Source organism: Callospermophilus lateralis, chromosome 14, assembly GCF_048772815.1.
Source record: "Callospermophilus lateralis isolate mCalLat2 chromosome 14, mCalLat2.hap1, whole genome shotgun sequence".
NCBI classification, from domain to species: Eukaryota; Metazoa; Chordata; class Mammalia; order Rodentia; family Sciuridae; genus Callospermophilus; species Callospermophilus lateralis.
The window spans coordinates 46,721,389-46,735,658 of record NC_135318.1 but is presented as its reverse complement, the minus strand read 5'-3'; the positions used below and the strand labels follow the sequence as shown (position 1 = coordinate 46,735,658).

General features: G+C 33.8%; 1 protein-coding gene across 2 annotated transcripts in view; it reads left to right on the top strand.

Annotated features, from left to right (window-relative positions):
- Positions 1–417: 417 nt before the first annotated feature.
- The window catches only part of Fancl (FA complementation group L), a 62,832-nt gene continuing 48,979 nt past the window's right edge, over positions 418–14,270 (top strand). For both annotated transcript variants that reach the window (XM_076833275.2, XM_076833274.2), the window contains exons 1-3: positions 418–511; positions 10,274–10,332; positions 12,158–12,218. In XM_076833275.2, the coding sequence (XP_076689390.2) occupies positions 425–511; positions 10,274–10,332; positions 12,158–12,218 (207 nt within the window). In that variant the 5' untranslated portion in view covers positions 418–424. The remainder of the gene's footprint in view (positions 512–10,273; positions 10,333–12,157; positions 12,219–14,270) is intronic.

Here is a 14,270-nt window from a genome sequence, read left to right as displayed (position 1 = left end):
TTGAATGTATTATAATTTATTGATTATTATATACAGAATAAGTGATAGTGCATGCTGAGGGCTTATAGGTGACACTCTGGAATGAGAACAACAGCGAAGAAGGGGAGTGCATTACTGGTCCAACATGCAGGCTGTAAAATCCACCAGTTCTGGAGGAAATGCAACCCAGAAGTTGTAGCAGTCTTTCAATAAAAGCAAATAAAATCAACAAAAACTTATTTGAACAATCAAGACTAGAAGGATCCCCAGCGGCCAGACCTGCGGCTTGAGAGCCTTCTTCCAGGCGCTCAGATGGGGCTCAGGGGCCTGGAGGCTCACTTCCGCCCTTGAAGTCCCGCTCTTCCCGCCAAACTGGCTGCGGGGACCGGGGCCAACGGGCGCCGGAGGAACTGCGCATGCTCGGCGTTGTGGCGCTCTGGCGGGAATGGAGGGGACCCTGTTGCGCCAGTTCCCGCTGTTTCTGCCCCAGAACCGGGCGAAAACTGTGTATGAGGGATTCATTTCGGCTCAGGTACTCGCCCAGTTGTTGCACTCTCGCTAAAAGAGCCTCCAGCGCGGCGCCCGGGGCTCCGGAGTCTGCGACGGGCGGGGGTTAGCGACCCGGACCGGAGGGGATGCAGTGGGACAGTGCGGGAGGGGTCCCAGACGCTGGGGGGACAGCGGCTTCGGGGAGCCTGACTCTGGCCGTCTTCCTTCGCCAGGCGACGTCTCCCTTCCTTTCGGTGCTGGTCACCCGCAAGCCCCCGCTATTTGTGTTTCTTTGGGGGGAAAACCTCAGTTCGTTCCTCTGCCGAGTCCGGGGTACCTGAGCACCTCTAGTCGCGAGGTTTTGTAGGAAATCTTAACAACAACGGAATTAATTACCTGTACCGATTCCAGCCTTCTCATACCGAGTTCATTACACTAGTAACACGTGCAAGGTCTTGAAGTTTGTAGAGCGTTTTCCAGGCACAGTATCTCAAGCCTCAGCCCTGTGGCAGAAAAATATTCTGGTTTTGATAATTGAGGAAATCAGATCAGGGGAGACAAGTTGAAAAACTTGTCCACAATCTTGCATCACCTTCCCTTAAACTCAGGCTTATTCCAATCCCGGATATTTTCCTTTCACGTTGTAGGAAGATATCTTAGGTTAGGATTTTGAGTATGGACTTTTCCTCTCTGAACATGACACTCATTCCTGCCCCCTTCACTCCTCCCAGCCAGCACAGCATACATAACTGTTTAAGGATAGGGATGATATCTTAGCAATTACTTTATGTTTTGAAATGTTCTCAAAACCTGTCTCAAAAATATTGAGTGCATTATCAAATCCACTTGCTAAATGAAAATTGTCCCAAGGAGTTTCAGAAGATGAAGTTAATCAGAATGTTCTGTGATTAGTGAAAGATTATATTTGCTTTCAAATTCATGTGACCATCACAGAAAGTAGAGATTAAAATTCATTATTACATATGGAAGAAAAACCTACCGTTCCTTCCTCAATTGTTGAATTACCTAGTTAAAAAAATACTACTTGATTTCATACAGTGGTTAGAAAAGTTGAAAAAGTAGCATTAAATTATTATTATTTTTTAAAGGAATCCTGTTACACCGAGTTTTAGGCAGTTTTTGAGGGAAATACTTTATATATGTGTCTGCATCTGCTAACATCCTTTAGAAAAGGTGCAGCTATCAGAATTGGATGAAATTTTTAATGACCTTTGCCCAAAGTTACAATTCTAATTTGTACCTTCCTTAAATAGCTTTCATAATTATTTACTTAGGACTACTGGGAATTGAACCGAGAGTCTCCTGCATGCTAGGCCTGCACTTCACCACTGAGCTACATTTCCTAGCCCTTTTAAAATTTTATTTTGAAACAGTCCTCCTAAGTTGCCTAAGCTGATCTTGAACTTGCAATCCTTTTGTCTCAGCCTTCTGAATAGCTGGAGTTAAAGGTGTGGGCCAAAGCTCCCAGTTTAAGCAGCATGTTTATATCAATCTAAACATTATTTGTCTAAAAATGTTTTCTGCATATTTCATATTTATAGAGAAGTAGCAAGGGTGACCAAAGAATTCTAGTATATTTACTAAAATTCATCAGTTTACATTTGCCCCATTTGATTTATTCTTGAGTATGGAATGTGTTTGTGGGAGCATATCTACTCATTATTTTCCTGAACCATTTGAAATTAAACCTTAGACACACTCTCTTGTTATCCCTAAATACTTAAGCATACACTTCATAAAAACAGGGATACATTTATACATAACCATAGTACATTTACTAAAAGCAGGACATTTAATTATGGTATAATACCTTTTCTAACCTAGAGTCCATATTCAAATATTGTTAATGGTATGTGTAATTATGTACTTTATACTTCCTTCATTCCCCATTATTTTGATGTAAAATCTTGAATTAAATTTGTCATGTTGTAGTGGCACCCCTCCTCCACACACACACACACAAATCTTAACTGGGCTTCTCCAGAAATTTTCACCATGGCTGATTTTAGGACTGTCAGCAAAAGAGTCTCTACAAAAGAGTTCAATGTAGATAAACTCCCTATTTTCGTGTTGCCCTATTTTACTTGGCCACTAGCCTGGAAGAAATTAGCACTCCAGGTGCTGGACACCCCTCACAAACATTTATCCAGTTTAGTAGTTTGTAGAAATGTATACACAAGGCCTCTGGCCTTGAACTGAGCTTCACAGAAATGTCTACCTTTCTAAGATAAGGAAAGTTACCAATTGGGCCCCATGGTAACAGCTGGCAGGGGAAGGAGAAAAGGGGAGGAGAAGCGCCCCCCCCCCCCACCCTTTCAGGTGTTGCCCTTATACATACTGACATGTAGTGTTTCTCATCATCATTTTTTAGAAGTTATGGAATTTCTATTTGTAGTTCCTTTGAACCCCTGAGTTGTTTACTAGAAAGTTTTAAATTTTTTTTGGTGAAAGTTTCTATTATTAGATTCTTATTTCTTGAATGAGTTTTGGTAGTTTGTGTTTATCAGTTGTTCATTTCATCTCGGTTTTTAAATTTGTGAGCTTAAAATTATTTATAATAGTCCCTTATTGTCTTTAGGATCTGTGATGATACTTCTTTTATTGGTTATCTTTTGCAGTATGATGATTCCAAACCTTAGTGGTTTAAAATTACAAACACTAATCATCTCTGTTTTAGTGGATCATGAATTTGGGATCGATTTAATTGGTAAATCTTGATTGAGTCTGTCACGAACTTGCAAGAAAGTTGTTTGCCAAGATGATGACTTTGATTATTCAAAGGTTGAATATTTTGAGGATTTGCTTCCAAGATTATTCATACATACAGCTAGTGTCTTGAGTCTTCTGCTTTTGACAGGGAGCCTCATGTTTGCAACATTGGACCTGCATAATATTGCTTGACTGTCATCACAGCATAGCAGCTAGCATCTCAGAGTGAGTGATAAAAGAACAAGCAGAAAGCTGCACATTATCTTTTTTCCTTAGCCTCTTAAGTCACACGATTTTACCTATATTTTATTCTATTTGTTAGAAGCAAGTCTTCAAGTACAGTCCATATTCAAAAGGAATGACATCAGGCACCAACTCCTAAAGGTAGAAGTCGTCAGATAATTCATGGATATATTTTTTAAATGCTTTTTTGTTCCATTTCCTTCTATTGGTAATTTGTGCCTTATCTATTTTTCTCTGGGCATCTGGATACAGGTTTATCCAGATACCTTTGTGTTATTGACTTATAATTTAATATTGTATTAGCTATAGAGCAAACTTGTATGATTTTAACCCTTAAATTTACTGAGACTTATTTTATGGCCCAGAATCTTGTCTATTTTGGTATATGTTCTGTTTATACTTGAAAAAAATTGTGTTGCCATTGGGTGGGGTTTTCTATAAATATGAGTTAGATCAAGTTGATTTATAATACTATTTGAGTTTTTCTATACCCTTATTTTTGTTACTTGTTCTATCAGTTAGTGAAGGGGTGTTAAAATCTCCAACTAGTAAGTTTTCTAATTTTACGCTTAAAATTTTTACTGGTACATTATAATCATTCATAATAGTGGGATTTCTTGGTAATGTATTTGTACGTGCATACAATAGAAAAGTGTACTATTGTCAGTTTTGTTTCTTAGTACATTCACGTTTCTTCTCCTGTTCAGTTTTTCAGTTTCTGCTTTCATTTTTATTAGTTTGTCCTTCACATAATTTGAAGTTTTGTTATTATTTACATAAACTTTTAGGGGCATAAACTCTTAGAAAATTGATTTCTTTGTAATTATGAAATGACCATTTTTATTCCTAATAATCTTTTCTCTGAAATCTGTATTTTCTAATACAAATATAGTGATGCCAACTTTCTTTGGTTTAGTTTCTTTTTCCATACTTTAAACTCATTTGGATCTTTACAGTGAGTTTCTTTCTGGACTTTGCTTTTTTTATGGAGTCTAACAATCATTGCCTTTTACTTGGGCATGCTTAGACCATTTACATTTAATGTGATTTTTGATATGGTTGGATTTAAATATTCTGTTTTACTGTTTTCTTTTTGTCTAATGTATTCTTTATTTTTTCCTTATTTTTCTGCATTTTACATTTCTTTTTTTTATATTCCTGCATTTTACATTTCTTATTTTCCTTATCTTTCCTGCATTCACATTTTACATACACGTTCTTTTTATGATTCTGTTTCATCTCCTTTGTTAGCTTTTTTACTATATGTTTGTCAGACTGTTTTCTGTTGCTACAACTTTGTACTGCAGACTGGATAATTTATAAAGAATGCTGTTTGTTTAACTAATAGTTCTAGAGGCTGAGAAGTCAGGAGCATGATGCTAGCCTCTTATCACCTTTGGCTAAGGCCTTCTTGTTGCATCTTTACATGATAGAGAACTTCACATGGTGTGAAAAGCAAGATTTCTGGCTTGGGTCTCTGTTGCTCTTCTTATCAAGTCACTAATGGCATCATATGGGCTCAATTCTCTTGGCCTCTTGTAATTGTTAATTATCTCCCATAGGCTATTAATATATGATTTAGGGGATTAACTTTCCAACACAAGAATTTCAGGGGACTTACCAAAGCCATAGAAGTATTTGTTTTTTGTTTTTGTAAGTAGTTGCTTAAAAGTTTATAGTATATATCTTAAAATTGTCATGATCTACTTTAAAGTAATATTAGGATTTTATTTTATATGCAAAATTGATTTATTAGCTATATGATTTTATCCTTCATTCTTTGTGTGTGTTTTCTTTAGGACTCACTGTATGCATCTTTAACTTATCACCATCTGCTTTCATGTATACCACTTCCCTAAGGAATCTTGTGACAGTGTACTTTTTTTTTAATATATATTTTCAGTTTTTGATGGACCTTTATTTTATTTATTCATTTATATGCAGTGCTGAGAATCGAATCCAGTGCCTCACATGTGCTAGGCAAGCACTCTACCACTGAGCCACACCCCCAGCCCAGTATCATACGACAGTATAGTTTCATTTCTTATCTGCTGGCCCTTGTGCTGTTGTCACATACTTTCTCTTATAATCCCACCAATATGGTTATTTATTTATTTATTTATTTTTTGTGTGTGTTGCTAAGGATTGAACCCAGGGCCTTGTGCATGCGAGGCAAGCACTCTACCAACTGAGTTATATCCCCAGCCCAACCAATGTGGTTATTAATTTTGGTTTAAATGATTATTTTTAATTAATAAACTAAAAATAGTTTTAGATTTAAGGAATACTTGAATAGGTGATACTGCATTTCTATCCCCATTGCCTTTTCCACATAGTTTCTCCTATTATTTCTTTATTTTGGTCCTGGAAATCAAACCCAGGGCATTGAGTGTGCTAGGCAAGTGCTGTACCCCTGAACTATACCCAGCCCTCTGTTATTATTAACATCTTCATATTAGTATGGTGTGTTATAATTAATGATTAATGATTTGGTTGATGTTAATATTTATACATTTATTAAGTTTATACTTCATTAAGATTTTCTTACTTTTACCTAATTTTTTTCCCCTCTCCTGGGATCCCACCTAAGATACCACCTTACATTTAGTTATCATATCTTCTTAGGCTTCTATTGGCTATGACATTTCCTAGACTTTTCATGTTCTTGATGACCTTGACTCTTTTATGAATATGAAATGGCTTGATTTTTTGAGGAAGTACAAGTTAGATTTATCATAGGATATTCATTTATTGGAATTTGGTTGATATTTCTCCTGAGTTAGGGTTGTAGGTTTTTAAGAGGAAGATCACAGAGTTAAAGTACCATTTCATTTTATTAAGGGTACAGTCAATTAATATCACTGGTGATGATTGATCTTGGCCTTGATCATTTTGCTGATGTAGTATTTGTCAGGCTTCTTCACTGAAGTCACTGTTTGCTCCCTTTTTAATATTATACTCTCCGAAAAGAAGTAAATATAAGCAGTCCCAACTTAAAGAGTGGGAATTAGTTTCCCTTTTATGATTAATCTGAAATGCTGCATGGGAAATTTGTTTATTCTCCCTTATTTATTCATTAAATTATTTATTTACACAAGTATGATTTATGGGCACTTATTTTATATTTTGGTTTATAAACTAATACTATTTCATTGCTCAGATTGCTTTGTGACAGTCAGTTCACCTTTTTTTTTAAGTCATTATCCTCTAAAATATATTTTTTAAATAAAAGATCTTATATCTTTACCTATATATTTGCTGTATCTGGTATTTTTTTATATATATTCACATGTGCATCTTGTTTTCTTTGTTCCTGAAGGTTTTCTGTTAACATTTCAGGTTAGTACATGCCTGCTACTTATGGATTCTTTTAGCTGTTTTATGTCGAAAAAATGTGCTTATTTGGCCTTTATAAGATAATTTCACTGGGTGTAGAATCTAGTTTCTTCATGTTTTTTCCCACTATGGCTTATGGAACTTCTTTGATCTGTGAGTTTATATTTTCATTTAATTTGGAAAAAAAACATTAGCTGTTATTTCTTTAGAAATTTGTTCCTTCCTCTCTCATGTGTTGGGGACTTCCAATACTTATGTGCCTATTAAGCCACTTTAAGTTCCAAGTGGGGCTGGTCCCATTTTTTTTCCCTTCCATCTCTTCCTGTTTTATTTTGGGTATATTTTGTTGCTATGTCTCCAAGTAAACTAATATCTTTTACAAGGTTTCATATGCTGTTTATACCATTTTGCATATTTTTCATCTCAGATGTTGTATTTTTTCATTTCATTAATTCAGGTTTTTTATATCTTTCCTGCCTCTATGTAGTGTGATCATGCTTTCCTCTTTCTTCTTCAACATATGAAATAAAACTGCTTTATTTTTTGACCAGTTCTATCATCTATGCTATTTTTGTGTCTGCTTCTCTTGATTTTTCTTCTCATTATGGTTCGTATTTTTTCTTCCTTGCATACCTAATATATCTTAATTGGTGTCAGATATGACATCTACCTGGTGCATGCTAGATGCTCTTGTTTTCTAAATATTCTTGAGATTTGTTGTGCATTACAGTTAAATTACTTGGAAAGAGTTTAATCTTTTCAAGATTTGCTTTTAAGCTTTGTTAGGCAAAACCAGAACAGAATTTAGTTTAATTTGGCTATGCCAGTGAGGCAATACCTTTCTGCATATTCTGCTTATACAGTATTTCCTAGAATACTTACATCACCTTTTCTTATGGTTCTCAGTTTAAATGGTTTTCTCACATCCATGCTGAAGTCTCCCACATAAGAAATTCTCTGAAGTACATGGGAGTTTTCTCTGTGTGTGCTTGTCCCTTTCTTTGTATCTCTCTTCTTGTTGGTACTTAATTATCTTGTGAATTCTACATGCTTTGGCCTCCTCTAACTTAACCTCTCTTAGATTAGGGAGGCTGTTTAGCTTGTTTCCTCATCCTTACCTGTGACCTAAATATTTTTCAGGGAGTAAGGCTGGCCAATTATAAGGATTTTTAATTTGTTTTCTTCTTTCAAGGAACAATGTCCTGTGCTGCCTATTGTTTAATGCCTGAAAACAATTTTTACATATTTTTAGTCCTGTTTTTAAATTAAGGTAGACTAGGTAAATCCCGCCTCCATTACTTCATCCTGCCTAAAAGCAGAAACACTTTAGTTTCTTAAAATTTTAGTTTCATTCTTTTTAATTTTTTAATCTTGCTTTGAGATGATTGATAACAATCTTATTTTGTTGCCCACGTAAGTGTTTTGACTTTTTCCTAGAAAGACTGAACTTTTTCCTTATTTTAAAAGTCTTATATTAAGATATATCTCAGAGTGGATCATTCTGAGTCATTTTTCTTGTGTCTAGTTGTCACTTTTGTTATGTGGATTTCCAGAAAGTATACTTGGATTATAATTTTAAATATTTTTTCCTCTTGTCTTCTTCTCTAAGTCTTCCAATTCTACGCATTTGGACTTTCTTTGCCAGATTTCATCTTCAACCTTTTTTCTTTGATGGCCTTTACTTTTTTTCTCATTTGGTAATTTTCTTGCTTTTTTTTACTCCTTATGAAATTTTTATTTAACTTTTTTCCTTGGACACTTTTAAATTTATTCTCCCATTTTAATAGCTCATTCATTCCTACTTTAAGAAAAAAACACTTTCTGATCTTAGTCTGGGTTTTCTCTTGGGTCTGTCATCTGAAATGTTTGATCTTCATTTTCTGTTTTTGTTTCATGGTAACTTTGGATTGATGGAAACATTATTTGTTAAACATTTTGACTATGTACAATAGTTATAAAATTCCTAGTTCAATAATACACTATTTACTGGTAAAGAAAAAATGCAGTTTGTTTAATGGATGGTTTTGGGGGGGAACTTTTGAGGGGAGTATTATGTTCTTATTTTCTCATATAAGAGCTTAAGTTTTCCAGTCTTTTTTTCTTCCTAATGCTCAGTTTCCAAAAGGTGTTTTTTTTACCTACCTTTTTACTGTCTTCTGCTTTTAAATCATTTCCTCTACAAGACTGTTTCTTTGACTTTTGTGTTCACATTAATCTTCTGTTCCCTGTAAGCTTGGAAAATCTGCTTTTGGGGAAGAGTTAATATTTTTTCAGGTGGTTTAACTACAAAAAGTCTAAATTTGGACATTTTCTTGAACCAGAAAAGTATTGTGGTATGTGACACGTCATTTGACCTCTAAAATAGTTGGATTTCACAAATAGGGAACTTTGGAATTTTATTCTTATACTGTTCCTCAGGTAAATTGTGAATTGTGAACATAGGTTCTTACACCTATGTGTGGGATATCTATAAAGTTAGGTTAAAGTTGCTACATAATACCTTTTAGTGTTTTAATGAAATAGTGAATTATTGTTACTTGACCTTTGAAAAGGTCAGTAGTACATTTTGTTTCATTTTTTCAAAAGGACATTTAAATGTAATGAAAGTCAGAACTGTAATATTACCATGAAAGTAAAGGTTATGGGGTACATTTAATTGTGTTCTTCTGTTTTTGAATCTGCTTTGAGGGAGACTGCTAAAATTCCACATGGTAATTGTTTTTTTTTTTTTTTTTTTTGAGAATTTTATTACTCTTTTCATTTTATACTGTTGAAGCAAAAGATTACACTCCTGTTTGTCTTTTCTGCTTATTTTTTCTCAAATTTCACATGTATTATCCTATTTAAGTTATAAAGTTTAAACTGCTTACCCATTCACTTTCTAAAGAAAGTAAAACTGAATATATTTCTCAGAGAACACTCTTTTCTTTCCTTAAAAAGAAACTTGAATAAAATTCTGTATATTCAAATATGTAAGTTTGTGAATACTTAGATTAAAATAAACAATATGTTTCTGCTTTTATCTATTAAAGGTTTACTAGTATGGAAAAATTAAATATACTCCAGTTTATGGAAGTATTTTATGTTGAAATATTTAAATTGTGTAATATATTTATGAAAATTTAGTAAGTGCAATCATGAGCAACCTGAGGGAATTTGTTTATTTCCTAAGAACATTTAAATTTCTTTTATATGTCTGCTAACTGTGTTGAGGTTGAATTTCTTGTATTTAAGTTACTTTCTCTAAAAACAAGGTCCTAGTATATATTATTTTGATTTTATAATAATTTCAAAGTTTTTGACATACATTTATGAAATATTTCCCCCCAAATCCTGTATTCTGTTGCTTATATTTTTTAAGTATAAAAAATTTGGGTAAATTTGATAACTTTTGGAAAATACTGCCTTTTTTGTGATTCTATGTTTAACTTGTCTTAGCATTAAGTAAAAGATGAAACTTTGAGTGATTTTTTTTTTTTTTTAATTTTCTCTATAGGGGAAAGACTTCCATCTTAGAATAGTGTTGCCTGAAGATTTACAAGTGAAGAATGCAAGGTGATGTGATGTTTAGTGACATGCTTGTATCTTGGTGGAATAGGCAAGTGTGTTTAAACTGATTCTGGTGACTAGAGTTTTGTCTAATATGTTTATCAATGAATCCTATCAATAAACCAAAACATTTCTGATTGTTTGAAACCAGTGGCATTTGTAAGTAATTTCCTTGTTACTTAAGTGCTTTTCAGAGGTAATACATTTTTTTTAAAGCAGTAAACAATAATTGTGTATACTTCCCCAATAAGAACGGAATAGAAGTTTAAAAGGATTAGAAATCCCCCCCCCAACTTTGGACTGAGTATTTATATGTAATATAATAATATAATGTGGCAAAAATCTAGTTTAGTTCTGTTATAAATTATGTATAAATAGGGACAGGTGGTACAGACAACTAGTCAGAAGATGAGACTAGGTATTTAGGCATTGTCACAAATCTCAGTTCTGCTCCTAAATATCTCTGGAGTAGAGTGGAGGAATCCAGAGATATTTAGGTGTAGATTTGATAGGATTTTGTGAGTGATGGGAAGTGGCAGTAAGAGAGAAAGAGATTAGAGGATACTTTCCAAGTTCTTGGCTCAGATTATTAAGCTTACGAAGAGATCACAGATGGAAAAGTGGAAGGGAGATTGTTTTTAGGAATATATTGAGTGTAAAACATCAGAAGTAGCTATTTAGTAAGTAGTAGTAGTATATTGGTGTGGAATCTGAGTGAGAGATTTGGAGTGAAGTTATATGTGAAAATCACAGTTGGCATAGAAGTTGAAGCCATCAGTATTAATAGATTTTCTAGTTTCTGTGTCTGTGGGGTGAAAAGAGAAGGCCAGTGATGGGATCTTGAGGGAGGGATTTATAGAATTTATAAGACTAGGATTGGCAAAAAAAAAAAAAGAGGAAAATTTGAACAGTAGGTTTTAAATAGGGATTGAAAGAAGGAATGGTTAGCCATGCTGAGTGTTGCAAAGATGAGGTTAGATATGAATAGATTTGTGCAGTCGAAGAAACTGGGTTGTTGGGGTTTTGACTGGATGAGTGGGTAGAAAGGGAATGGAAAATATAAACTACTTTAAGGAAAAGGGAAGGCATGTGCATTTCAGGAAGAGCTATGATTTTTTTTTCAAGATGATATATACTTATTCATTAAGGAGAAAAACTTGCAGAGAGTAAGTTAAGGCTATCACAGGTAAAAAGATAATTAATGAAGTGACCAAGGTAGTAGCAAGGAATCCAGTGCATACTTGGAGAGGATGTTATCTATTGACAGTTGAATAAACTGCTCTGCATAAGGAGATGGGGTCCCTATAGGATTTAAAAGTTGAAGACAAGTTAATATAATTCCTTAGAGAAATTACTTACCTGCAGGTGAGGTAAGCCTAGTAGATAGATGAACTTTAACTTATCACTACTTATACAGTTCAAAGTATGTATTCTTTTGGTTACATTAATCTGGAAGTTGAAAAAGAATATATTGCTGTATATGTTTTTTAAAATACAATTTTGATGTACTCAAAACCTTTGGTTTTATTTAACCTACCTTTAAGAATTGAGTGCAATAGTAAACTTTGCTTTGGGTAATTTAAAGTTAAAAAGATGTACTGTTTGCCTGTCATTTACTGATTGTGGTTATTTATATTTCGAAGTAAAATTAATACTGACAATTTGAAGACAAGACTTTCAACAGTATAAGTGGTAAAATTTTATTAACTTGTCAGAATTATGTTTATGTCATTTTTGATCATATGTGCATGTTTGTGTTAGCATACAAATAAATTTTCTTATTTTAATTCTGAACAATGAATAAAACCATTTTGTTTTGTTAAAATTTTAGATTACTATGCAGTTGGCAGTTGAAAGCTATACTTAATGGATACCATCAAATAGTCCAACAGGTAAGTCTTTTAAAGGTTTGTACTTTAAATGAGGATAAGAAAGTATTAAATTTACTTTTTAAAGCCCTGCTTTGTACTACACTGAGATTTTAGCTCACTCAATTCAGAATGGCAGTCATCAAGAATGCAAACAGTAATAAATGCTAGAGACGATGTGGAGAAAAATGGAATAATTTTACACTGTTGGTGGGATTTTAAGTTAGTATATCACTGTAGAAATCAGTATGGAGATTCCTCAAAGACTAGGAATGGAACCACCATATGACTCAGCTATACCACTCCTTCGTATTTATCCTAAAGAGTTAAAGTCAGTGTACTAAAGCAATACATGCATACCCATATTCATAGCAGCACAATTCACAATGACCAAACTATGCAACAAGCCTGGTGACCCATCAGTGGATGAAAGGATAAAGAAAATGTGGTATATATTATAAACAGCGTAGTTTTATTTAGCCATAAAGAAGAAGGAAATTATGTCATTTGTAGGAACATGAATAGTACTTAAGAGTGTAACGTTAAGCAAAATAAGCCAAATTCAGAAGGTCAAGGGTTATATATTTTCTTTCTTATGTGGAAGCTAGAGAGGAAAAAGGAAAATAAAAGTGGGTGGGTGGAGAGATCTCATGAAAATCAAAAGGAGATCAGTATAGGAAAGGAACCAGGGGAAGGGGAAGGGGAAATACTGAGGAATAATATTTGCTAAATTATATTATTATATTGTGTGCATATACAAATATGTAACAATCCCACCATTGTGTACAACTAGAATACACCAATTAAATAGCATGGAAAAAAATCCTGCTTTGCAGAATGTTATACAAAGTGGTTTCATAGTTGCTAAAGTTTTTAGGTTCCATTTCTGGCTATGAAATATTTTAAGGATCTATAGATTACACAAAATGGTTTCTGGAAGACTGGGGCTGTAGCTCAGTAGCAGAGAGCTTACCTAGCATGTGTGAAACACTGGGTTTGATCCTCAGCACCAGATAAAAATAAACAAATAAAATAAAGATATGCCATCTATAACTACAAAAAAAAAAAAAAAAAAGGTTTCTGGAATCCTCAGCGGATTCCCAGGTAGCATTTGTGTTGTTGAAACTGATTTTCATCCTTGAGCCATTAGGCCCTTCAAATGGATTCACCCCTATTCATATTTGTTGCTTTCTTGGTGATTTGTTTTTGTTTTTGTTTTTTTCCTCCTGAGACTGAATAGTGGTGACAGGAAAAATACAAAACAAAGCAAAAACAAAACAAAACAAAAAACCCTGGGCCCATTTAGCACTGTAGCATATCTATAACAAAAATGAATCTTTTAGCTCTAGAATAGCAACAGAAAAGGTGTGAGAGAAATCACTTAGGATCAGGTGTACTTGCATAATGAGAGGAGAAATGGTAGCCAAGGTGAGATACAGGCAGGATTAATTTAGTTATTCTTAATGAATATGGTCCTGTACCTGAAAATTCCTTGAATAATCAGAGAAACTTAAACAAAACAAAGCCAAACAAAACAAAACAAAACAAAACACCGACCAATAAACAAACAAAAAACTCCATAATGTTATTGAAGCAACTAAAAATAATGAATTGTCTCTTATAGAAAAATAAATGTTAGTAGAATTGCATTTTTTGATTCTTCTATCCATTTGTATTTTTCCTATTTCCTGTATATTTTCTATCTTACAAGCAAGTTATGTGTGATAACCAACAATGAGAATCACTAACATAAAGCATTACTGAGTCACAAAGAAATACAAGAGATAAACTACTTACTTTGTAGAATATAGGCTGTGATAGTTGCAGAATAATTACAGCAGTTTTTTTTTTCTTAATGGAATGTTTAAATTTCTGTTTTTCACTGCCCCTCCCCCATTTCCATGGCAATTTGTAGTGTACACTGAAGTTTAAGAAATTAATCTATTGTGATGTGTAGTCTGGAAAAAATGTTAATACAGGCTACGTATAACAGTAAAATGTACAATTCTGTTTTCCTCTACTAATTGACCAACAAGTTTTCTAGAAAACATGTCAGTTACTTATCTCTCCCTGCCC